This window comes from Solanum verrucosum, unplaced genomic scaffold (genome assembly GCF_900185275.1).
Source record: "Solanum verrucosum unplaced genomic scaffold, falcon-dt-bn FXZP01000102.1, whole genome shotgun sequence".
Taxonomy (NCBI): domain Eukaryota; kingdom Viridiplantae; phylum Streptophyta; class Magnoliopsida; order Solanales; family Solanaceae; genus Solanum; species Solanum verrucosum.
This window is the reverse complement of record NW_026019930.1, coordinates 3,204,854-3,231,372: the sequence shown is the minus strand read 5'-3', so window position 1 is coordinate 3,231,372 and position 26,519 is coordinate 3,204,854. Positions and strand designations below refer to the sequence as shown.

The window sequence follows — 26,519 nt, the reverse complement described above, 5'->3', positions numbered from 1 at the left end:
TTGTACTTGGGTCATTATAATAAAAAGTCCCAAAAATGAAGTCTTAAATTTTAAATCAAAATTAAGTTAGAGAAAATGATAATATAAGTACTTAACAAATTAACAATTTTTCTAACTGCTAAAAAAAAATCATTCTTTCTCTCGCAACTACCTTTTTATAGTATTGGAATGATTAAATTATGAACTTAAGACATGATTAACAATACTATGTAATGTTACCTTATACACCCTGAGTCTCATATTAGTTGATCACTTTTTATTTTTATACGGTGCTTGAGAAATGAAGATGATTTTACTAATTCGTCCTTTAAAAACTTGTTAGGAATCTTACAAACAGATGTGAATACTTTAAAAAAGAATTAATTACAAGGGTAATATAAAAAAAATTAATAAGGTGATCAACTAATATGGAATAACTATATTTAGTATAATGATAAACTAATATGGGATGGAAGAAGTATATATTTAAGTTTTTGGGATAAGGGTCTAAAAAATATCCCAACTTTGGTCGGATTTGTTGTTGCGATACTAAACTTTCATGAGGACCTATTACCTCCCTAGACTATTTAATACCGTATTTTAAACATATATATTTGCCCACGTGGACATAAAAAATAATGCAAAATTATAAATAGTAATGTGTCCACGTGGGCACATATATACCTTTAAAATACACTATAAATAGTTCATGGGATAAAAAATACGGTATTAAATAGTCTAGGGAGGTAATAGGTCCTTATGAAAGTTTAGTATCGCAACAACAAATCCAACCAAAGTTGGGGTATTTTTCAGACCTTTATCCCTAAGTTTTTTGTAAGTTTAGGCTAGAAATCATATCATATCATATTATTATTATTATTATTATTATTATTATTATAAGTAGAAAAATTCAAAGCTCAAAGTTGAATTACTATTTTACCCTTATATAAATTAATTAAAAAAAATGTTATAAAATATAATTTATTATTATTATTATTATTATTATTATTATTTATATTAATAAGTGGAAAGATTCAAAGCTCAAAGTTGAATTACCATTTTACCTTTATATAAATTAATTAAAAAAAAGTTATAAAATATAATTAAATATTTAATAAATAACTCATTTAAATCGGTGCATGAATCAAATTCACATAAATAATTAATTTCTCATTTGCTGTAAAGTTCAAAAGTATTTGAAGAGTTTTTCCATTAAATAAATTTGATATGGACTAAAATCATTGAACTAATTTAATGCAAATTAATTTTATCTACTCAAAGGTCATCCTAGCTACTGTTATAAAATGTCTAGCATGGTCTTCATGTAAATGATAAGAGGAGGATGAGAGATTATCAAACAAAAAATTAATCTTGCTCATCATTTTGTATGTGCAATAATTTCCTTTTGTTTTTATCCACTCCTCCTTGTCCAGCCTAAGTATTTTGTATGTCCTTTTTTAATATTTTGATATACTTTCTTATGATTTTGTTTTTCTATTGGAATATCTTGTGTCCTACATGAAGAAATTAGTGATATACAATTCATGTTCCACTATATTTTTTAATTATTGATGAAATTCATAATGAAAGATTAATCAATTAATTTAATATGTGATTCTCGATAGAGTGTTTTACTTTAGTATAAATATATTTTCAAGATTATTATTTATTAGTAGAGAGAGGAATAACTAAATGAGATTTAAAAAAATCCATACCCTAAAATAAAATGGGCCACCGAATTAGAGATAAAGGATGGATCATAATATGTGATTTTGAGGTTGTATTTTTATTTAACTTTTCGTTTATATTGTATAATCTATTGACCTTATTAGTCTATTATTTATTTGTGGAAACATTCATTCCTCAAATTGACCATATATCTAGAATACATCATTTTAAAAAGTTTGTGTTGTTCAATTTATATTTTAATTATTCAAAGAGAATTTTTATGAAAAAAAAGAGTATTATTCTTTTCTCTCCATAAATCATATGTACAGTACTCCTCTAAGGTTAAAAAGAAGATGTATGTGTGATATAATAATAAAAATAATTGACATAATAATTTTGGTGATGTCTGCAAGTGTGTTTCGTAATATATCAAGTGTTTATATCATTTGCATATGTACCAAATTGATGAGGTCTTTTAGAACTTATAAATTATACATCAAACGTCTATTTGCTGTGATGATAAGCTATTTATTGTTGATGTAAAATTTTAACTATGGCTGGAAAATTGTCAACCCTCCAGTCTTCAGATTATTGGCTGGACCCATAAATAGTTAGGTACTCCCTCCGTCCCATTTTATATGTCACCTTTTTACTTTGCACTTGCATTAAGAAATGATGTAGTTTTACCCTTCTACCCTTATTTAATGTTTTCTTAAGTCAACTTTATTAATAAATGACAAGATTAATTAACTATTCTATCAAGGGTATAATAGGCAAAATATGGTAATTTATGCATAAATTTTATAAAATGACAAGTATTATGGTCCAGCTATTTATAAAAAGGGATGACATATAAAATGGGACGGAGGGAGTAGTAATTATCCAAATTAGAATGTTTACTTTTGCCTTAGAGATATTATTTTACTTTAAGAGAATGTGATATTCTTCTGCCTAATTATTGAATGTTAATTTTTACTCACCCATAATTTTTTAAAATTGAAAGTTGAATATGAAGAGTCAATTCTCCACTATTATGTAAAAACACTTTCAAAATTAAAATTTCAATATGTTTTTTAAGAACCAATTTACAAAAATTGATGTTACAATAGGAAGAAAATTGCACAATTCAACATGAGAAGAAAAGAGAATGAGAAACTGCAAATAAAGGATAACAAAAAATGCTCGAGTATATCATCTATTTAATATTCTTCTTCATAGTATATTTTTTATTATTTAATGAATAAAATATAAATGGTAAAACTATTATTGTTAATTTCAGCATTTCCTATTTTATAACTCAACTTTTTAGTAAATAGAAATTTAATAATAAGGGACAAACGTGCAGCGTTCCCGTAAACTAGTACATTAAGAAATGGTGACCAGGCCTGTCCTAGCTCGCGACCCTTGTATGAATGGGTTAGATTGATTGTTTTGAGGCTCACTGAAATAGTGGGCTGACTTAAACTTTGTCCATAAAATATCAGTTTGTTTGGATGAATGCATAACTAAAATTGAGAAAATTTCACAAATAGCAAAGATAACCGATATAATAATGCTTTACAACTATAGTTTTTGTAATTGCGTTCTATAGCTATATTTTTGTTTGCTATGGAGGTTGCAATCTGTATATTTCGCTTGCAAATATACAAACAGGGTAAATATATACAAATGGAGGCTACGTTTGTATATTCGCTTGTCAATATACAAACAAGGTAAGTATATACAAATTCTTTATTTATATGTTTAGGTTCTGCAACGGTAAGAGCACTCTCCATGAAGCTCGTGGTTATAGGCCATCCATGCTAAGCACTTTGGAGTTCATAGACTCGTTGAGATTCCACAATGGGTGGAGGATGAACGTGCTGCATTCTAGTCATATATGGATTCTCCACAGAAGTGGACATCGAGGAATACTTACTAGTCCACGACCTACTGTAGCAATAAAAGAACCCATAACAAGGGATGGATAACCAAGTGGTAAAGACCCTCTACCTCCATATACAAGATTAGTGGTTTGAGTAACCAAGGGAACACAGTGAGGAAGGACAACAGTTGGCTCCTGAGTGGGCAGTTTTGAGGTAGAGTGACCACATACAAAATAATCATAATAATAATGTGACGAATAAAGAAGCCATGATATGTTGTTCAAAAGATCAAAAGAAAAAAGGGAAGCTATGATATGTCTCTTACTAAAACGATATGAAAGAATCACTCATCAACAACAATGTCAGGTGTTTATTGGTCCAAGACTCTAAGTGGTTGTTTGGTTGATCGTATCAGTATAATTTATCTCAACATAAAACCCAGTGTAACTAATGAGGCATTTGGTTGGCCACATAAAAAAAAAAAATCTGCATAACTAATGTAGTGTTTTGTTGGTGGAAATAAATAATATCTGCATTAAGTTACACAAGAATTTACGCATTAATTTATGCAGGATAAAATATGGAACAAGAATATGATACTAACAGTACGAGGATTAAATTATCCAAATACAAAAATGTCCGTTAAGTAAGTAATCCTTGCATAACAATCCCTTCATTATTAGTTACTGCTTAACATTTCCTTCATTATTAATCACTGTATGATTCAAAAAAAAAATATTATTCACTGCATAAACAATCTCTGCAATTTTTATAATACACATATAACTAGTGTCCAAATCAAATAACCTCTAAGTTCAATGGTCAATTATAACATCGGTGTTTGGTAGTCTAAGACACTAAATTATCTACAGAGTAAAATTCAGAAACAAACTAGAATTAGAAATGCATAATCATGTATAAGTTGAGTAAAAGGCAACATATTTGGGATGTAACAATTTAGAAAGTATCTTAATAATATCCCTGGGACTAACAATAACAAGCTACAAACTTACACTGAAGACACTTAAGAGTAAACAGAAGGATGTGGAATAAACTAGCAATGACTTTCTACTGATAGTGACAACATCATAAAAATAAAAGCATCATGTGGCTCAAAGCTTCTTTATCTTTGGTATTATTCACATCAAAGCCTACGTACTTGCACAATGACTTGGAAAGATTGGAGAAGGGAACTTCTTAAGCTTGAGGGATTAAGAGCCAAGCAAATCATAAATGCAAGCAGGATGAATTTAAATCACATTGTGCCCCAAACCCATTTGTTACTATCATCATGCATTAAAAAATCAAGAAGTGGACAAAATTTTAAATAACTGACAGCAAACTGATTTACCTGCGCTGGAAATTTGCCTCCAAAAGCAAGTGGTTCCAAGTTTATTATTCCAGTGGATGTTGCCTCATAAACACCATACAAAAGCTTTACCTCAAAATCAAACAGGAAAAGCTTTGCTCCTGACTTAATCTTTTCTATCCTTTCTTGTTTGTTCGAAGGAAGCCCAAAAACACGGAATTTGTAACAAGCATGCTTTGTATTTCTACCACACATGAATATAAAGATTCCGTGTTTTTGGGTAGAAATACAAAACATGATTGTTATAGATGCCGTGTTTTTGGGCTTCCTTCAAACAAACAAGAACTGATAAAAAAGATTAAGCCAGAAGCAAAGCTTTTCCTGTTTGATTTCGAAGCAAAGCTTCTGTATGGTGTATATGAGGCAACATCCACTGGAGTAATAAACTTGGAACCACTTGCTTTTGGAGGCAAATTTCCAGCGCAGGTAAATCAGTTTGCTGTCAGTTATTTAAAATTTTGTCCACTTCTTGATTTTTTAATGCATGATGATAGTAACAAATGGGTTTGGGGCACAATGTGATTTAAATTCATCCTGCTTGCATTTATGATTTGCTTGGCTCTTAATCCCTCAAGCTTAAGAAGTTCCCTTCTCCAATCTTTCCAAGTCATTGTGCAAGTTCGTAGGCTTTGATGTGAATAATACCAAAGATAAAGAAGCTTTGAGCCACGTGATGCTTTTATTTTTATGATGTTGTCACTATCAGTAGAAAGTCGTTGCTAGTTTATTCCACATCCTTCTGTCTACTCTTATGTGTCTTCAGTGTAAGTTTGTAGCTTGTTATTGTTAGTCACAGGGATATTACTAAGATACTGTCTAAATTGTTACATCCCAAATCTGTTGCCTTTGGCTCAACTTATACATGATTATGCATTTCTAATTCTAGTTTGTTTCTGAATGTTACTCTGTAGATAATTTAGTGTCTTAGACCACCAAACACCGATGTTGTAATTGATCATTGAACTTAGAGGTTATTTGATTTGGACCCTAGTTCTATGTGTATTATAAAAATTGCAGAGATTGTTTATGTAGTGAATAATATTTTTTTTTTGAATCATACCGTGATTAATAATGAAGGAATTGTAAGCAGTAACTATAATGAAGGGATTGTTATGCAAGGATTACTTACTTAAAGGACATTTTTGTATTTGGATAATTTAATCCTTGTACTGTTAATATCATATTCTTGTTCCATATTTTATCCTGCATAAATTAATGCGTAAATTCTTGTGTAACTTAATGCATATATTATTTATTACCACCAACAAAACACTGCATTAGTTATGCAGAGATTTTTTTTTTTTATGTGGCCAACCAAATTCTCATTAGTTACACTGGGTTTTATGTTGAGATAAATTATACTGATACGATCAACCAAACAACCTCTTAGAGTCTTGGACCAATAAATACCTGACATTGTTGTTGATGAGTGATTCTTTCGTATCGTTTTAGTAAGAGACATATTATGGCTTCCCTTTTTTCTTTTGGACAGCATATCATGGCTTCTTTATTTGTTTTGTATGTGGTCACTCTACCCCAAAACTGCCCACTCAGGAGCCAACTGTTGTCCTTCCTCACTTTGTTCCCTTGGTTACTCAAACAACTAATCTTGTATATGGAGGTAGAGGGTCTTTACCACTTGGTTATCCATCCCTTGTTATTGGTTCTTTTGTTGCTGCAGTAGGTCGTGGACTGGTAAGTATTAATTTAGCTATTCGGTTTTTATCTGGTATTATTGACATGCTTGATATATAGGTTGTTTGGATTCACAATTATCACTTCATCCACGTAATTGGCTTATGCAATTAGTTACGAAGATTCATGATACTATTGCTCTCATTCAGGTGAAATTTCGAATTTTTAAGGAATGTCTTCCCCTGCCAGAAGCCTCTTTCAGACACGCTATAAAGGGCAATTATCGTGACAGAAAGTTTGAACCCGAATTAAAAGATCATCAAGTAAGTGATTTCTTTCTTAGAGATGGAGTGCCGATATATTTAGCATTAGTTGGTGTCTTGCAAATGCTTTAAAGCTTGCTGTTCATTAAGGGACTTCAAAAATATACAGGTGAGGAATTTATTATCTTTATTTCATCCCCTACCTGCATCAGTAACAGCAACAGCGGTGCCCCATCCACTGGAAAAAGTGGGCCAGTCTTTTGCTAATGTTGACATGCCAAAGATTACACCCGCTTGGGCTATGGAAGACCGGGTTAAGTTGATGTCCTGTCCCCAGGCAAAAGTGGGTTCATCATTGGCCAATGTTCCACCACCAAATACAATTCCTGCTTTGTATATGGAACATCATGCTAAGTGTTCCTCGATGCCCACTTCTGTGGAGAATCCATATATGACCAGAATGCAGCACGTTCATCCTCCACCCATTGTGGAATCTCAACGAGTCTATGAACTCCAAAGTGCTCAGCATGGATGGCCTAGAACCACGAGCTTCATGGAGAGTGCTCTTACAGTTAACAGTTGACTGCTCCCAGGCATGCATATTCTCATCAACCATATGTCACTCAAGGCATTTCAACTGATATACGGAATCCATATCACAGGTTTTGTGTCCTTTGCCTTCTTTCTTTTCTTTATTCTCTTCCCTTCAGTTCTTTAAGCTGTGATATAAATATAAAACAAATGAACAAAAGTAATACATATTCTTAAAAAGTAACCAAAATAGTATAAACACTATCATGAGTAACGTTTTATCTATTATTTTATTCATAAAAATTAATGGATAAAAAACAGGGAAACCAACTACCGTTAGCATAAATCGTTACTGTTGATAACGTAACATGAAAAACTACACTTTTTGAAAAAGAGATGACAGTTGTACTTGTAATATTTAGTTCACAATATTTTTTAAATAGTGTTAATTAAATATTTTAAATATTTTATTTAAAATAAATTTTATATATATATTTGTGTGGTAATAAATCATTTCAATAATTGTAAAAATAATTATTTGATAAATCTTTTATTAATATTGATAAATTTTAAGTGGTGTTGATTAAATAATTTAAATTTTTTTATCCAAAATATCTCTATATTTATGAATTAAGATAAAGGTAAAAACAAACAACTAACTATACCTTGATTTATTTTTTTAAATGACAACTATTTTGAACCAATTATTTTTCACAAAGACAACAAGTAAAGTGATTGGAATAAAATACAGTGTAATTTTTATTATTTTAAACAATCAAGTCAGTATAATTAAAATCTTAGTAATTAGGTCAAATCTAAAACTACAAAATTTACCTTGAATTAATTTTTTATTTACACCATTTTAAACATAGAGAAACTGATAATATTTTCACAATCCTAACATATGCCAACAAGCATAAACATCGAAGAATTGATATTATTCATATCCATGCTAAAAGTAAACGAATAAAGAAAAAGGATAAATTTAATTAAAAAGGAAAAATTAGAATGCAAGCAACTGACATAAGTTGAAGCAAATTCGTTACTGCTACTAACGTTTTATGTTAACGTCCGTTCTTTTTACACTTTCTGTCCGTCAATTTTTTATGAATAAAATAATAGGTAAAACGTTACTGATGGTAGCGTTTATACTATTTTGGTTATTTCTTTAAAATGTGTATTACTTTTGTTCATCTGTTTTATATTTGTATTACTTTGGTGAAAACTTCGATTTTCAATTGCTTGTTTAACATTAGGATAGTAATACTTCCTGCTGTTAGCAATTGGGTGTATATTTGCTATTCAGCAATGATGTTCTTTCTCTTTTCAAATTATCTTCTTGTTTTTGACATCTTTCTGGCTTTAGTTAAAGAAACTTTCTACCATGTATTAAGTTGACGTTAGAGTACTATTAGCCCATGTTTGAGAGTTTGTCTCAAGTATTCAAGAAGTAAGTGGTAGCAGCAGTGTGTGGTGCTATGATATATCACACTTGACAAACTAGAAACTGGAAGCCGTTTAGAGGTGTAAATGTAAATATCAGTTTGTTAGTGGCACAGATAAAGAAAGAAGTCATATAGAGAATAGAGTTTCTGCAGGGATCTAGGAAAGCTCATAAATGCAGATTACTGATTCAAAGGTTACGTATCTAGTTTTTTGTCTTCAGTCGGATGCCTACTTAATCATATTACCCCTTCCTGAAAGGTGGATATGATGTTAGGTGCTCTTTAGGTGTATTATTATTGTTTGTCTATAGTAATATTTCATAGTTATTACCAAAAACAAAAACAAAAACAAATTGCTCCCCTGTTTCTAGTTTTTTAGTGTATCAGTCCATTTTCAAACTTAATAAATATAGAAGGGTGATCTTAAATTGTCCCATTGGCAGGTATGGATCAATGCAAAGTGGGGTCGTGTCGCAGCCACATCTCATGGTGCTAAATGACAGGAATTACCAATTGTACTCGGGAGTAGAGCGAGGAATGCTGCCACCTCACGAGAGTAGTGCTACACACAACTACTTCTTTGGCCCTTCAGCTCCTTATGCTCCTCCTGTTCTGAAGCAATATGCTTCATCAGAAGCTGTAATACTGGAAGGGACTTCTTCCATGTCATACCAGCGTTCCCTTATAAGGCGTTATGGGTAGAGTTTTGATGATTAGGTTGTTATCGGAATGATATGCATGTGTAAGAATATCACCAATAGTCTCAACTTTCTTTCTGAAGACATCTGTTGTGCCCTGGAGGCAAAATGTAGATTACTTTTAAGAAGCTAGCCCTCTCTGTCTAAAAACTAATATTATCAGTTGTGTGGCTAATAGTGGTAAACTTAGAATTTGCTTTATTGTGATTTGAGGTTGGTATTTTGTTTCTGCTCCTCTGTCTGTCTGGTAATACGAATCTCTAGTGGTTGACCTCTTGCCTGCCAACACAAAGTATTAGAATATGTGGCTATGCTAGTCTGTTAAACATAAATAAGAAAGACAATGATATGTGCAGATTAGATTGCGCAAGTGGGTGGCATTAGTTCAATCAATTAAAAAGTCTGAGCAGTGATTGATATAATTATCATTGTATCATTACATGGGGTCAGAAGATGCTAGTTAAGATTTTTCTTTTTCAATTATAATACTTGTATGAACATGTACATATTAGAGTAAATTTATGTACACCTGTAACGTACCTAACACAAAATAACATAGGAGTTACTAGTTGTATTCCGCAGTTTTAGGCTTTTAACTTTTTCCTAAGGATTTTTTCTCCCAACTTTATTTAAAGAGTCTTCCACAAGTTAAAGCATGGTTTTACATTGCTATTGTAAAAATCAATTGACATGAACCTAAGTTGAACTTGTTGAGTGTTTATGTCTGGTTTAAATGTAATAGTCAATTGGGACTGTTTTCGTTCGAGAAACTCGTAGTCCATTCTTTGACTTGGTGGGCAGCCTCTTGAGTGTGCGGTGGCTATGTTGTGTATAGTCAGGGCTGGCTTTCGCTTTACAATATTGATATTGACAAATGATTGCGTATAGCAAAATGAGCATAACTTTAGTGAATTTAACAAGATTTTCATTTTAACTCCCAAAAAATATTCATTTAACACATAACATAATTGAAAACATTCATTTCTTTAATTCAATTAGTAAGACATCATTTTCAAGAATCTAACTAAGCTTGAAATAAAACCATTGATAATGATAAGCTTAATAACTATAGAAAAGAATCTTATTCTTTGATAATAGATTCGAATTCTTAACGTAGAGATAATTTCAATATATAAACGCGCTTTTATTTTATTACAACTTTTGGACTGACACAGCTAGTGTGGGTCCCGCTCCCTTCTTCCCTTTCTCTCTCTGCCTCTCTGTTCAAAAGTTCCCATTACATTATACAGTAAAGTTCAATTTATTAACCAAAGTTTCTGCGCGCACAGATATTTAGATTTGTAGCTTCCTGAAATTGTAGCAATCGGCGGCAGTAGCAGCCATGGGAAATTGCTGCTCCGACGAGAACGGTGGACATTCGGCGGTCGGCGGTAACGGTGCTTACGCGGCGAATCAAAACAACGGTCATAACGAAGCCGTCGACGCTCTTTTCAAGTCTCGCGGTTACCAAGGCCTCTACTCGCACGTCGAGGTTCTTTACTGTCTCTGTTTTTCTCAATTTTACTCTCATACAGGTGTAGGTGTATATGTATCACCAGATGACTAGTTTCTATTAATGAATGCGGATTTGTTCTATCCTGCTGATTAGAATTTAATTGGATCGGTTTTGGTTGAGTGTTATCTATAGTGATAAAATTCGTCTTAGATGAGCAAATGTAGCTGGATTTTGACTTTTTATTAGATTGGACTAGAAGTTTACTTGGCTTGACCGAAAGAAGATAATTTGAAAGCTGCTGTATTATTCCTTTCTGAATTGACAGCCTGAGTAGATATGTCCTCCAAATTTTCCCGTGATTTCGTTAGAGTTTATTTGGATCATTGTGGTTGATTAAGATCTTTGATGGAGAATTCGTGTTAGGTGAGGATGTAGTGCAATTTCTTGACATCTATCAGATTGGACTGCAAATTGAATTGGCATTGACTGTGGGCAGAAGATTCCAGGAAGTGCCTTATTACGTGATTGCCGAACCATCAGCTTGATGAGATGTCTCCCTTCACATTTTTGCTGGGACAAAGAAGTTGATATAGACACCTTAGATCAAAATTTTGTGACCAGGAACTAGTGCTGACTAGTTGACTGTTGTATATCTATGCTAAGGGATGGGATGCTTGTCCATAACAAAGAAACAATGTATTATGCTACTAAACTGAAGTATTTGGGGTTGGAGAGGATACTGTAGGTGTATCACAGCAAAGATTTTAAAGTGAATTGTTCACTTCCAAGTTGACGAGAATTGAATGTGGGGGTGGGTGCAAACATTGGGCGTGGAAGGAAGAATAGAGAGCATACAGTCACTTGATCAGAAAATTTGCTCATGTATTTGCATAGTTTTGAATGGATATATTGAGGAAGTATGGATGTATTGAGGATTGATACAGCCGATTCCAACTAATTTGCCTACCTACTTTTGCATGTGATATGATGTTTGATATGACTATATCTCTTCTTGCCTATTTCATGTTTTGTCATCCACTGTTCTTACAGGATTTACGAGAATGTAATGCAAAGAATATAGTGTGTACCTTATCCATGTTTGAATCTCTCGATAAGTGAAGAGAAGGAAAACCATAGAAAGAATTAGGGGAATGTACCAAAGTTTAAGAATTTTACATCCATTTAACCATAGAATGTTATTTAACTATTTTTGGTCAACAAAAATTTACCAATGATATACAACAGTCAAAAACTTAAGAAAGAAAGATATTCTTAATGAGTATGATTGAAATTTGTTGAGAACACATAGACGAGGCAATATACAAAATTTGAGGAAGATTGGAGGTGTTTTGAACTGGTTTGGAGTCATCATTCGTAGTTGAAAAGTTTTTTTGCGACGCATGTATCTCACAGACATGTAAACATGGATATACACATACATGGATACACATGGGGTATGAGATACACAAGCGATACACAGTGATACACAGTTATACATGCAAAGACTTAGTCTTCTTCCTTCGAACCATAGCTCAAATTTCAATTCAAACCACCTGAAATCTCTACCAAATCATCCCAAAATTGTTATTCAAGCTCCTTAACATGTACCCAGTCTATACCAACAACACCAACTCGAAATAAATTCCAATTTCAAAAACCTGAATTTTCAAACTCAAGCGTAAGAGAGTGTCAGTGGAGTTTTAGCTCATCTTCGTCACTTTCCAAGCAACCAAACAATATTCTATACATGAAATTAACTCCAAAAGATGTACCCCATCTATTCCAACAATACCCACTAGAAACAAAATCTAATTTTGGAAAATCGTTTCATGCTAAACTTAGTCCCTGTAGAAATGTCTAGGTGTATCATTTGATTTGAAAACGACTAATAAGATAAAGGTTGAGTTATATTGTATTTAAATAAAGTAAGTTTGATGGTGGAGATGAGATTTATTATGTCTAATAAATTGAATATTGGTTAGAATAGAAAAAACTAGTGATAGCATAAAGAAGAAAAACACAGCGGAGTAGAAAACGAAGAGAAGCACTAAGTAGAGACGGAATCGTCAGCCAATTTGTAATAAAACAAGGATTTAAGGCTAGTTAACAAAGAAAAGGATGTAAGGCTACTTTTGGTAGTTTTTTTGCTCCAAGCTGCCAAATTATGCAATTTTCTCGAAAATATACGCGGGAGAAGTCAGAAGAGGAAATGTTAGTTGACCTTAGTGCATCTCAAGAAGGAGCTAGAGATAGAATGATGCAGCTTAATAAGGCACTCAGTCTATGTATGTGATTAATGTTCAATATGAACGTGATCTATACTTTAATCAACAGGATTGAGATTCAAGCTCCTGGAAAGGTACTTTTACTTCGACACTTTCCCAATCATCGAGACCTAAATCGATCAAGTTTGATTGCATAGCTAAGTTGCTTGGACTCTTCACTTTTGCTGTTTCACCCATATCAACATAACATGGGTGTGTGATCCATCCCTGATTTGGTTAATCGATTTTGGATACTTTGACTAAAATTGTAGGAAAAATTCGGGACAAGATACAATGGTTTCTGGAATCAAAACAAATTTTAAGGTGAAATTGAAGAAAATGGAGTACCTTGTATATATAAATTTCTATATCAGTCCTCCTTGTATCACTTTTTGGGATTCTCCTCTTGATCAATATTTTCTCCTTGGAATACCTTGTATGTTTTCCACATTATGTCTCATAATTTAGACATATAACTCAATTTTTATATATTTGAATTATTTTTAGCCGAATCCCCGCACTTGGATTCGCAGTTTCGCACACCCAAATCTTAAAATCTAGACCATGAAGGATCGGACCTCTAGATTCACACCTTTATCGGACAAACGCACCCGAGTCTGACCAATTTAGCTTCAGATTAAAGCTGACCTATTTTTTTTTGAGAAAGTTAACTGGGAAGCTGACCTATTTAGTTTTGGTTCTTAAATTAAGATGTAGATATTACCTCAAAGGTGCTATGACCTAAAAATGCAGTCATTTTAAAACATTTACCTTATGCTACAAAACATAATTGCCTTCTATAAACTAAAAGGTCACCTATTTTAGGTATGAGAATACTTATTCGTTAAATCCAAAAAGATTAGACTGCTAACTAAATGTGTTTCTAAGCAGTTATCGTGCTGTTGCTTGATCAATTTGGTAGTTGGATATATTTTGTATCCTTTTACAGTTTTCTAGCGATGGTCCAATGGGATGACAGGGCAAATATAAATTTGAAGGTTGCCAAGTTGCATAAAAGTAATTGACCTACTGTTAGTTTAATAATCTTTTACAATGTGCTGAAAAGGAAGATAAAAGTATCAGGCGTTTCAAATTGATGATTAGATCTCTAACTTTTGGTTTCCTATAGCGTAAATATCCCAATGCTGTTACTTTGACGTAAGCTATATCAGATTGTGTGAGGTTCTTATTAATCATTTTTCTGCTTGAAATCATTTTGCAAGCCCATCACTATTTACAAGCTATTTATCCATTCTAGTTCTTGGCTAGGAGCCTATGACAAAACTAAACATCGGCGATTAACTGTGGATATCGAAATCTTCCTTTTACAGTTGTTTTTCGTCTTAACTATTCTATTTACTTGCAGTTATCTCTATCTGCTACTGGTTTGCGTGATCGCGATGTGCTTTCCAAGGTTTGTTCCTTATTCTTTAGAGTTTGGTAATGTGAATGAAAAATACTGACTTTCATGTGATTTGATTCATGGTAATACTGCTTCAATATTATTTGTTGTTATCAATATACAATTTCTGTAACTTCATTTCCATAGTTGGAGCAAAGCATTGAATGTTTACACTCAGAATGTTTTTCATTTCATTAGGCCAATCATTTTAAGGATCAAGTTTCGTGTTAATGCTTAAGGTTAGACCCAGAAGACTGGTCATGTATTTTCCATAGGATATCCTCCAAAGCTAGCTTCTAGAGACAAACTAGTGTAGTGAAAGGTTGATGAAACTATACTTCCAGAACTGTGTATCAATCATCTAGGTTGTTGTTCATGTGATACGAATAGTAGTTGTTGCTCCTTTCTATTATCTGATATCTTCCATTTATTTCTATATTAGCTTTAGAAATATGGTTTGTATTATCAGGCTCACTCCAGAGTTTGCGATAGAAAGTAATTGTCTGTTGTTGTAACTTCTATAGCAGATATCACAAGTTCTTTTAAGAAATTTCCCTCTTTGAACTGGCATTTTAGAGACTTACTGACTTCTGTATGGTTTATGGTTTATGCATGCATTACTATGATGTTGAATAATGTTGAATCCACCTAACTAAGAAGTATACTATTTCATTACACCGAATAATTAAATGATGCACTTTGTGTATTTTTCTTCTAAAACTCTTAGGAGTGTATTTATTTTGTATGTTAGTAGTTGCATGCCCGCCCTTTCTGTTTCTTTCTTTTCTTACTTGAATGGCTCTGTTGTTACTTTACAATACATTTTATTTGCTAGCATTATTGTCTTGGCCTAAAAATGTGTTTGACTTTACCAAGTTATCATGCTCTGTTCTGAATCTCTCATTGTTTACAGAGCGATCCTATGGTAGTCATTTATTCAAAAGGAAGAGATGGTTCATTGCAAGAGCTTGGTCGTACTGAAGTAGTTCCAAACTCATTGAATCCCAAGTGGATTACAAAGTATACTATTGCCTATCATTTTGAGACAGTGCAGAATTTGGTGTGAGTCTTGACACTTCAGAATCGGATGTTTCTGTCAATTAGATACCTCTTTTCAGTCTTACAAGATTCTTTTTATCTCAGGTTTCGTGTCTGTGATGTTGACACTCAATTTCATAATCAAGATGTCAAGGTATATATGTGTGTCCTCTTCTAAAGGATTTCTAAGGTCAAAGTTACCCTAAGCAAAAGTTGATGTTTATCAAACTATCCCAACAGTACGAACAAAAAGTAACCTTCTGCACCATCGGCAATACATTTTTGACTGAAGTCTAAAAAACATGCTTCTCTTTGTTTTGTTATTCTTTTTTTTACGGTTCAATGAAATGAAATCGAAAAACTTATGAAAGTCTCATAATTTACATTTAAATCATTATCTATATAAATAATACTAATTATAAAGTGATTTTTTACATGTTCTCTTTCAAAATTTGACTTTACTTTAGCCAATCATAAGCTGCTATCATTCGAAAGTACCTTTTTGGTGAAACTCCATTTGACAAAAAATACTTCATAAAATAAGCAGATTATGAAAGTTGGCCAAGTTTGCTCTTTTTCAAGAGCGTGAGGTTTTCTAGATAATATTTTAAATATAACTTCAAGTTCATGGAGTTACTTTGTTTGGTATAACTTATCCACCCTGTAGACTACTTCTGTAGCATCCCAGGCACTATGGTCTGGGATATTGACCAATCTTCTTGTATGAAAAAATATGTTCTTCTTGAGACTTACTAGTATTTAGTTTCAATATCTTGCGTATGGTAGTTTATATGATCCTTGTATTCTATGACACCTAATATTAGCCATGAGCTTCTCCTAAGTCACCTGAGCTTGCTGTATAGCAGTAATAAGATAAACATATAAAGCGAAGCGTTTCTATTTCCATTTTCTTCACTCTGCTACATTGTCATCTGTACAGGTTGCTGGACAATAAATTTCATATCTTACTTGATGAGTACATGTCATGTGCTTTGCAGTTCATTTATCTGTTCCATCATTTACTGTCTATGGGCAAATGAATAAACCATTTTACTTTTCAAGCAATATTAGAGGATACAAACATATATAATCATGGCTCATGACTAATATGTCAAAGTCTGCATAACTTATGCAGATGCTTAAACTGGAGGAGCAGGACTTTCTTGGTGAGGCTAGTTGCACATTATCTGAGGTGCTGATCACTGTCAATTCAATATTTTATTTTTTGAACTTATAATGTCAGCGTAGTTTCTTACTTATGGTGTAAGAGACATGACTTAATAGTGAGGCTGTAATTGGTATGTGAACTGAAGTGCTTAGAGACTACACATTTTGCATTTAAGGCTCTATACTTTGTGTAACTCGGTTATGCATATCTCACCACTGGTTTTCTTGTGTGTTGGTTGGTCATTAAAACATTGTGCATTTGCTTCACAATCATCCAATTGCTTGATTATTTCGAGAGGTTATTAATGTTACCAGCAAGATAATAGCCACATTTGATGCCTGCTTTAAAACTGCTTGATATATTTTTCCTGTTTAAGTTCTTGCGTGCAGTTTTTTTTATTCCAACTAATGATTTCAGAATCAATATAGTTATACGTATGAAGTTAACTTTTCCTTATTAATACTAGATTATTGAATTTCCTTGTAGATTGTATCAAAGTCAAATGGGTCCCTGACCTTAGACCTTATACGTGGAGAACAATCTTCTGGTCCAAAGCATGCCCAAAAGTCTGGTAAGCTTACTGTTTGTGCAGAAGAAAGTGTTGCATCAAAGACTACTGTAGAGTTGAAATTGAGATGTTCAGAGTTGGTGTCTAAGGATTTGTTCTCCAAAAGTGTAAGAACTCATCAGAGTAGTTTTATCTTTTGTCGTTCTGAATTGTGTGATGGATATAAGTTCAATATCTTATTGCTCGTGGCAGGATCCCTTTTTGGTGATATCTAAACATACAGAGAGTGGAATGGTGGTTCCAATTTGCAAAACAGAAGTTATAAAAGATGATCATAGTCCAAAGTGGAAACCGATTACCGTGAATATTCAACAAGTTGGAAGTAAGGTATAAAAGAAATGTTCCTCCATTTGCTTCCTAAAAGAATTTCTGAGACCCTCCCCCAAAATGTAGAATCTTGGAAGGGAGAAAACAGGGAACCCTGTGATACAGATACTGCAACAAGCTAGAGTGCCTCTTTCTATGGGACCATATGCTATTCCATGTGAATCAGATGTTGGTATGAGCAAGTGTGAAATTGTTAGAATGTTCAATAGAATTTTGAATTTGGTGCAAAAGAAATACTTTTCATGTAGTCATTAACCATATTTTCTGTGGATTGCTAACTCAATCATAGATATTTGAATTTGAAGTGTAGCTAGTTATCTTTTACTCATTGATTAGTTGAGGGATGCCTGTACAATATGCACTACTGAGTTTTGGCAGATCGTGTGCTCTCACTTAGAAGAATTTCCATGTATTTGCTCTTTAATCTGAAGGGGAGTCATGGAGCAATGGTAAAGTTGTCATCGTGTGACCTATAGGTCGGGTTCGAGCCGTGGAATCAGCCACTGATGCTCAGGGTAGGCTGCCTACATTACACATCTAGGGGTGTAGCCCTTCCCTGACCTTGCGTGAATGTGGGATGCTTAGTGCACCGGGCTGTACTTTCTTTTTTTTATGGCTCTTTAATCTAATATGATATTTCTGATTTTATCAGCTAGTTAAATAATTTTATCATCAGGATTCTTTAGAAGTGTTTCATGCATTAACCATTGCAGAATACAATCAAAGGTTTCTCATCTTATAGGAGTCATCTATAGCTTTGACTTGAGGGCCTGTATCTCTAATAATCATACTAAATTGGTGGGGATGTATCTGCTAAATAATAACCATTTTTTCGAGTATGTCGGGAAACTTTATTATGATATCAATAACTTTTGAACAAATGCAGGACAGTCCATTGACAATTGAGTGTTATGACTTCAATTCAAACGGAAAGCATGATTTAATTGGGTAAATGGTCTTTCTTTCATCTTTCTGTCATTTCTGACCTTTACAGACTGGAAACTGACTGTCTTTCTCCTATGCCAATTGTCAGCAAGGTTCAGAAATCACTAGCAGATTTAGAAGTGTTGCACTCGACTGGTTCGAGTGCAAATCTTTTCACATCAGCTGCTGTAGGACAAAATTCGCAAAACAGGGTAAAAATCTCTGTTGTCAGGAAAAGATGCTTCTCCTTTTAAACTTTCTGCTTTTGGTCATTGAGGTCACAATTTCACCAGGTCCTAAAGAGCCAGCTTTTTGTGGATAGCTTTTTCGAGAAAACGCAGCATACATTCCTCGATTACTTGGCATGGGGTTATGAACTTAACTTCATGGTGGCCATTGACTTTACTGGTACGTATTGGTCTGTGTATATGTTTTATATCAGGTTTGAGCAAAGTTGCTTATATTACTGTAGCTATGCATGGGCATATTGTGTTACCTTCACCAATCTTATATCACTATCTCTGATGCCTTTTCCATTTTTGGCATTGGGGGTGTTAGATTGAGCCACCTTAGGGGCTTGAAGTTCCTATTCTTGGAGTGCCCATTATTCTGTATACTCTGATTGTCTGTGTGACTGACTGTATCTGTATCATCCTAAATCTAGCTAATTTGTGGCACTTTACTCCACATCCACAGGAATTCTTTTGTATCATTACACGAAGAATTGCTTGGATTAACTGAAAGATGTAATAGTATGACAGAGTTTGATTTGCTCCTTCAAAATGATATGCATCTATAATGTTGATTCTATTATTTACACTTATATTTATTTGCTTCTCTAAGCTTTCTTCTGCTATGGACATTGGATATTTCTTTTTTCTTATTTTTCATCTCAGCATGCATTTGTTCTCTCACACGAGTTGTGTTTGTCAGCTTCTAATGGAAATCCACGCTTACCGGATTCATTGCATTATATCGATCCTTCAGGACGGCCAAATGATTATCAGAGAGTGAGAAACTGGTCTTGTACACAATGATCTTATATGTTTCCTTCATATGAATAACTTCATTAAATCGGAATTCAAATTTCAGGCCATCTTGGATGCTGGAGAGGTATTGCAGTTCTATGATAAAGACCGATGTTATCCTGCTTGGGGTTTTGGAGCGCGCCCAATTGATGGCCCTGTTTCTCATTGCTTCAATCTAAATGGCAGCAGTGACTACTGTGAGGTATGTCCAAATTTTGTTATATTTTAATGTTGTGAATTCCCTTGTTTCTGATTATCATCTTATTTTACTAATCAGTATTTTCTTATTCTAGGTGGAAGGAATCCAGGGTATCATGACGGCATACATGAGTGCCCTTTTTAATGTTTCACTTGCAGGACCAACTATATTTGGACCAGTTGTTACGTCAGCTGCAGATATAGCAAATCAATCCTTGATGAAGCGCGAGCGGAAGTACTTCATTTTGTTAATAATCACGGTACATCTTATTTCCTGATGGTCGTGGTTTTTAGGTCAAGTAAAATGTTAACCATGTTGTGCTAGCACGTTTGCTTTCCATTGATTAGAGTTTTAGCCAATCTCTTCTCCACGATCAGAATTTATTGGCTTGTTAAGTGGGAGTTTTTCTTTCTATTCAACGAATGAGTTAAGTTTGAACCTTGCTTGGTAGCATGTGCCTGAGTTCCTATCAAACCTTGCTCAATTAAGCTAGGGGCAAATGGCAGAGTACATGTAAATATTCCATTGGAATGCATAAAAGTGGTGGGGAAAACCTTTGACTTGAATTTCACTTGAAGTGAAGCCCCTCTATCTAATTTTGGTTGAAGCTGAATTTCACCATGCTTCTTTTGTGTGCAAATTTCATATGGTTATTTCGATATGCTGATTACATTATTACAAAATCCCAGGACGGAGTGATAACAGATCTCCAAGAAACAATGGATGCCCTTGTTCATGCTGCGGATTTGCCATTGTCAGTTCTTATTGTTGGGGTTGGAGGAGCTGATTTCAAGGAAATGGAGGTGTGTATTTTCTCTTTATCCAGAATGCAGTATTATCAACAGTAGTAAATCGTCTAATGGTGTAAAGACAATTCCCATATTGTATGTCCACAGATTTTAGATGCTGACAAACAGAGACTTGAATCAACGCGTGGACGTGTTGCAGTGCGTGACATAGTCCAATTTGTTCCCTTCCGGGATGTACAAAGTAGGTCATTTTAACACGTACCTAGAGCCTTCTCTTATTGAAGAGGAGGATAGATGCGAATGGGCTTAATTTCTCTGTATGTAACCTGATTCCGTTGCATTGATTTGTAGGTGGAGACTCGGTCCTTCAAGCTCTTTTAGCAGAATTACCTTCCCAGTTTTTGGAATACATGCGGCTCAAAAGGATCCAGCCAACTTAATGATCATACAAGAATTGTACATACAAATGTTGATTCGTGTATTGTGTCCTGTGAAAATCGCCATTTTCTAGCTTGTTCCTCAATGGTGTCAAAAGTTTTGTTTTTGGATGTCTCATTTCGTCTTCTCTTTCCTATTTCCCAGAAGCTTGTACTTAAATTATATTTCTTCATAATCATGTTCTTATTTATTTTGTTGATAAAAATTTCAAATGAAGCTTGTTACCTTTGTACTGATTGAGTAAATGTAATCTCGTCAGGATGAGAGGATGCTGCAAATACCTTCCTTTTGTGAGTATCTTCAAATTACATTGCTATTTAATTCCAAATAGTTAAGGAGCTTGCTGCTGTGTTTTGATCGTAAAGGTGGTTTTCTTAATTGGTGAAATAAAAAAAAATCTCACACGGCCGTGTATCAACTGTGAGAAGACAATATGAAATTGCAAGAGAAGCCAGCTTTTAGTCTGGTTTCTTCTAGTAACACTTGGCCAGTCTACTTTGTTAAGTCCAAGCTATGTAGAGTCTTTCCGTTCACACAATCAAATGTCCTATTTTAGCTTGTCTTATTCTCAAATATAATATCAAATAGCAAGACCATGCATTTCACTCTTTTTTGTTTATTCCCTCCTATAGGTTTATAACTGGATTCTTTGAAAGATACTCGTGAAAAACTTCCAAATTTGGCGTTCTTTTCACTTTTATCAATAGTCCCTTTCTATTTATTTATCAAATTTAGTAACAATCACTATGTCAACTGCAATGTAAGATAAAACTCAGACTTCCATAATTTGTTAGTCACTCATCTGTATCTTTGTTAAAATTTGATAAAATTACCAACTACACACACTCATGGTCATATGCTACAATCAAATTTTGAAGATTAGTTGAATTTCAATTATCAAGTTCTGCTCCACTGGGGTTGATTGTGACAATAATAGAACAAAAATCAATAAATTGGAAGTATTTCTGTTTGCTGACCAAGTCTTCCACCACTTCTTTTTTTTCTTCTTTTCTATTATCTAATTTTTCCCATATATGACTTCTTTCGCCTGATTAGACAAGTATTGACTTGACCTGTAACATCAATAATGAGCTATCATTGGTTAACAGTACTATACTCAATTTTCATTCTTTACCCTAAATTCAGAGCATCTCCCAATCCAAAAAGAAGAAAATGTATTGTTTTTGCTAGTGCTAGATATAGTTGAAATATCATGAGGATAAACATGTACCAAATACATTTCTAAAAGAGTGAGTGACAAAACATATCTAGAACTATCCATTTTTTAGTTTCACATCTAAATTATTCCGAGTTTGAGAAATACATTTAAACTATCACTAATAAGTTTGAGAAACACACCTAAAGTAATATGTGATGATGTGTGTATTACTCTCTTTTTCTAAAAAAAAGTAGTCACATAAATTGCCACATGGAAAACAATTCCACCATGGTAAAAAATGACGACAAATAACTAACACATGTAACAATCCCAACTGAAAATATAAATTGAAATACATAAGTTAACTCTTAAAAAATCCATTGAAAATATTTTTTTTTAAAATGAACAAAAATGTGTCAGCAAAAAGAAAAATGCCATATGGATAAAAAATTCAAGGCTAAATGCGCCTGAATGTGTGTATACACACATTTGGTCAGTATTATGCGTATAGGTAATAATTTAGGTGTGTGTTTCTCACGTTTTTAAAAGTCTATATATAAAATCGAAAAAAAAATAGTTTAAATATGTTTTTTATACTTAATTGACTCTTTCTAAAATAATCACATAAATTTCACTGTTTATTATATTACAGGTGGAGAAGGAGATACATAGAGAAAATTGTACATATATAATTTGCATACACGAAAATACCCCCTTCAAATACGCCCTCAAAGCACGCACGTGATACCAAATATGCTTTGGTCCGTCTTGACAAGTGAGAGTTTGTATCGGTCCGTCTAAATAAGGCTTGCTCAAATAGTTGAGTACCTTTATCATATCATTAACCAATAGATTGAAGGTTAAGTAAACATACTATTGATCCTCTATCATAGGTTTGAGAAAAAAACTATTGGTCGATCTGTCTCGACTTGATAGGTCTCAAAGATTTTGTCCACCAAAAGGGACCTAAAAAATGACATTTTTTTAATTACATTTCGTATATATACACTATGAGCTCTTGAGGATGACATCCATTTTCGAGTATAGTCGACTCCATTGAAAAATCATCAATTAACGACAAATAAATTAGTATGACCAAAAACAACAAATATTCTAATTATAACTTCCCCACTCAGTCTAGATATAGACTATCAGTTATAAACCCTAGCATTTCATTCTTCAGTTTCTTAGTTTTCTCTTCTTTCCGTAGTTAGTAATACACAAAGTTAATAAGTTTGTACATATGAATGAATCATATATATAGTGAAAGAATAAAAAAAATGGATCGAACTAGACATGGGAAGAGGCCCTATGAATCGGAGGAGAAAGAAGATACGAATAATAATCAAATGTATTCATCAGCTCGATCTCAACATGATATGTCTACTATGGTTTCTGTCCTCTCTCAAGTTATTGGCAACAAAAGTACGACCAACACAAATTCTTCTTCTTCCTCCTCCGCACATCATAAGCAATTATTAACCCTAAATCATCGGTCTAGTACTACTGCAGCTACGCAAAACCAATTACCTCAGCTCAATCAACAACAAGGTACTCATATATGTATATCTTCGATCATAATTCATAACCAACCAAATTTATTATCTAGGGTTTTATTTTCCTTAAGATTCGATGACTAATTTACACAACAAACGTATTTTAAACTGTTTTTATTTGTGTATTGTGTGAAGGGAATAATGAAAGGAGAAGAAGACAGTACAGAGGTGTGAGGCAAAGACCTTGGGGTAAATGGGCGGCCGAAATCCGTGACCCGGAAAAAGCTGCTCGAGTATGGTTGGGTACTTTTCACACTGCGGAAGATGCTGCAATTGCATATGATGAAGCTGCACTTAAGTTTAAAGGAAACAAAGCTAAACTCAACTTTCCAGAACGGGTTCAATCCGCAACTGATCAATTTGGGACATCATACCTAATTACTACTACTAATCAATTTCCAGCCAATAAATTTCTCCCAAATTTTGATCAATTACAACATCACTACGCTCCCGCAGGTGGAAGTAATCATAATGCTGATGATTTGAACTTTGGCGTCTCGCCGAGTTCTTATCACCCTACAGGTAGAGTACTGTAAATGATTTGAGTACGCAGTAGCAGAATTTTTTTTCCAGAAGTTGAAAGTTCCTTAGGTATTTGGCTAAACATAAATTGATGCTCAAAGTATTTTTCAAATTGATTAAGCAAACATAAAGTACTACTCTTCAAACGTACTTTTTTGAAACACAGGTTTTGTGTGTGTAACGGTCTTATCTAAAAATTTAAGTCATTAGAAACAACATACTTATATTTACTTAATTTTGTATTCATCTAACTCTAATGAATCCCTATTTACTTGTTTTTCACACACATATATATATAGCAGGGTTCAATCCTAAAGCACTGAATTTTGTGGAACCTTTGAAATCATCATCGATGACATATTTGGTACAACAAGCATCTCATGACGTACAACAAGAACCAACGTATATTAATCACCAGCAAGAAGATGAAAACAATCCGAGATTTTCATCTTATTTTGGCACTTGTTCAAGCTCAGCGCCTACTTTGGGGGAGTTTGAAGATCGAAAATAATTATTTTTTTCGACCAACATGAAGGTATACAATTTCTCGAGGATATATGCTATTTACGTACTATATATTAGTAATAAGTTTTTTGGTTCTAAAAGTGCCCTTTAATTTCTTTCGTTTGCCATGCAATTAGTTGAACAGGAACTATATAGTTATGTACTATGAAAATTAATATAGTGTGGTTAAATGTGCTCAACTCTTTGAGCTCTATAGGGTCACAGTTTGAGTATAAAGTGTTATCAGTTCGAAGAATATTGAAGGCTTTTTGCAAGTGTATATCACTTAATTAAACTTAATATTGCATAGTAATGTAATTGAATTTTATATATATACATTTTTAAATTAAGTCATTTACCTTCCGTTGTGATGGAGGTTTGACATTGACTCCTAACTTGTACTATAGCATAAGAAATATTTCCAAAGATGTATATACATTTGAACGTATAGTTGCCTAAAATATTAGAGTACGGTATATATCATCTCCATTATTCGTAACTAAAGCTTGATTCCTTGTGAACATATACACAATAGTACAATTTTATACTCCCCTATCCCAATTTATGTGACACGTTTTATTTTTCGAGATTCAAACAGTTTAAATTTGACCAAAAATTTGTGCATAAAATCTTCAATTTTTTTGAAATGAAATTTATATATGTGTAAACTACGTAAAAAGTACTATAAGTCACCATAATAGACAATCTAAAATATTTAAAAGAGATATGAAAAAAATTTACGATCAACGACAGACTTGTTGGAATCTCAAAATTTGAAACGTGTCACATAAATTGAGATGGATGGAGTATATTTATTGGCAGGAATTACAATCTTAGTATATAATGGTTCCGGCTCCTCTCCATTTCTCTTCTCTCCATTTTCCTCAAGTTCTAGCTTGGATTGGAGACATATGTCATAGTTTAGAATTAATGATTGAGATCTAATTGATTAAAGCAAAGTCCTGTATAGTTATTTACTTTCATATATTTGCTTCTTAAATATTTTTGCAATCCAACAATTCTAGATTTACATTATATTTGTCCTAAATATAATTAAAATAATTTCTTTTCTTAATTACTTGAGTAATTTTTTGCTGATATTTTACTTTTTTTCCCTAACGTTTTCCTTTTTCTCAAATAATATTTGCCAGATAAAAAAATTAAAAATTGTGACCTGACATTTTTTTTTTAATTTTAAGAGTAAAATAATTTTTTTCAACTTTAAATTCTTTCTTTTTCCCTAAATGGAGTCTATATTGCTCTATAGACATTATAGCTCTTAATACTCTATTAGAATATTAAAAACGTTTAACTGTATTATAATTTTTTTCAAAAAAAGTAAAAATATTTAGTAAAAGTTTTAAATATGTATGCAGGGCGGTAAAGATTTTAAAAAAATATATTTAGGAAAAATATAATGGATTGCAAAAATATTTAAGAAGCAAATATATGGAATTAAATAACTATGATTAGAACTTTACTTTAATCAATTAAATCTCAATCATTAATTCTAAACTATGACATATGTCTCCAATCCAAGCTAAAACTTGGGGAAAATGGAGAGGAGCTGGATTTGCCGTATATAATGTTCTCAAAATCATATGTATTTTATGGTCTAAAGATGGTATAAAATATAAATTATATTCTTGCTGAGTTTGGTCTTTGTGAGACACGTCATCAGCTTCTATAGATATTCTTGTTATGGAATCGAAGAAACGGGAGAGAAAATCGAAGAAAGAATAGATTCATTGCATTGATTTATTA

The 26,519-nt window shown here is 33.0% G+C and overlaps 2 protein-coding genes and 1 pseudogene across 2 annotated transcripts; all 3 read left to right on the top strand.

Moving 5' to 3' along the window:
• Positions 1-5,052: 5,052 nt before the first annotated feature.
• Positions 5,053-9,656, top strand: LOC125831886 (uncharacterized; annotated as a pseudogene).
• Positions 9,657-10,693: 1,037 nt separating this feature from the next.
• On the top strand, positions 10,694-21,204 carry LOC125828534 (protein BONZAI 1-like). The gene is made up of 16 exons (XM_049507836.1): positions 10,694-10,945; positions 14,540-14,587; positions 15,489-15,637; positions 15,719-15,767; positions 16,749-16,805; positions 17,268-17,456; positions 17,542-17,676; positions 18,563-18,624; positions 18,710-18,812; positions 18,894-19,008; positions 19,534-19,610; positions 19,693-19,830; positions 19,922-20,086; positions 20,517-20,630; positions 20,724-20,817; positions 20,928-21,204. The coding sequence occupies exons 1-16, from the start codon at positions 10,796-10,798 to the stop codon at positions 21,014-21,016; spliced, it is 1,734 nt and encodes a 577-aa protein (XP_049363793.1). The 5' UTR covers positions 10,694-10,795; the 3' UTR covers positions 21,017-21,204.
• A 2,249-nt stretch (positions 21,205-23,453) lies between these two features.
• LOC125828781 (ethylene-responsive transcription factor ERF114-like) lies at positions 23,454-24,762 on the top strand. The gene is made up of 3 exons (XM_049508107.1): positions 23,454-23,724; positions 23,865-24,251; positions 24,551-24,762. The coding sequence occupies exons 1-3, from the start codon at positions 23,454-23,456 to the stop codon at positions 24,760-24,762; spliced, it is 870 nt and encodes a 289-aa protein (XP_049364064.1).
• Positions 24,763-26,519: the final 1,757 nt, after the last annotated feature.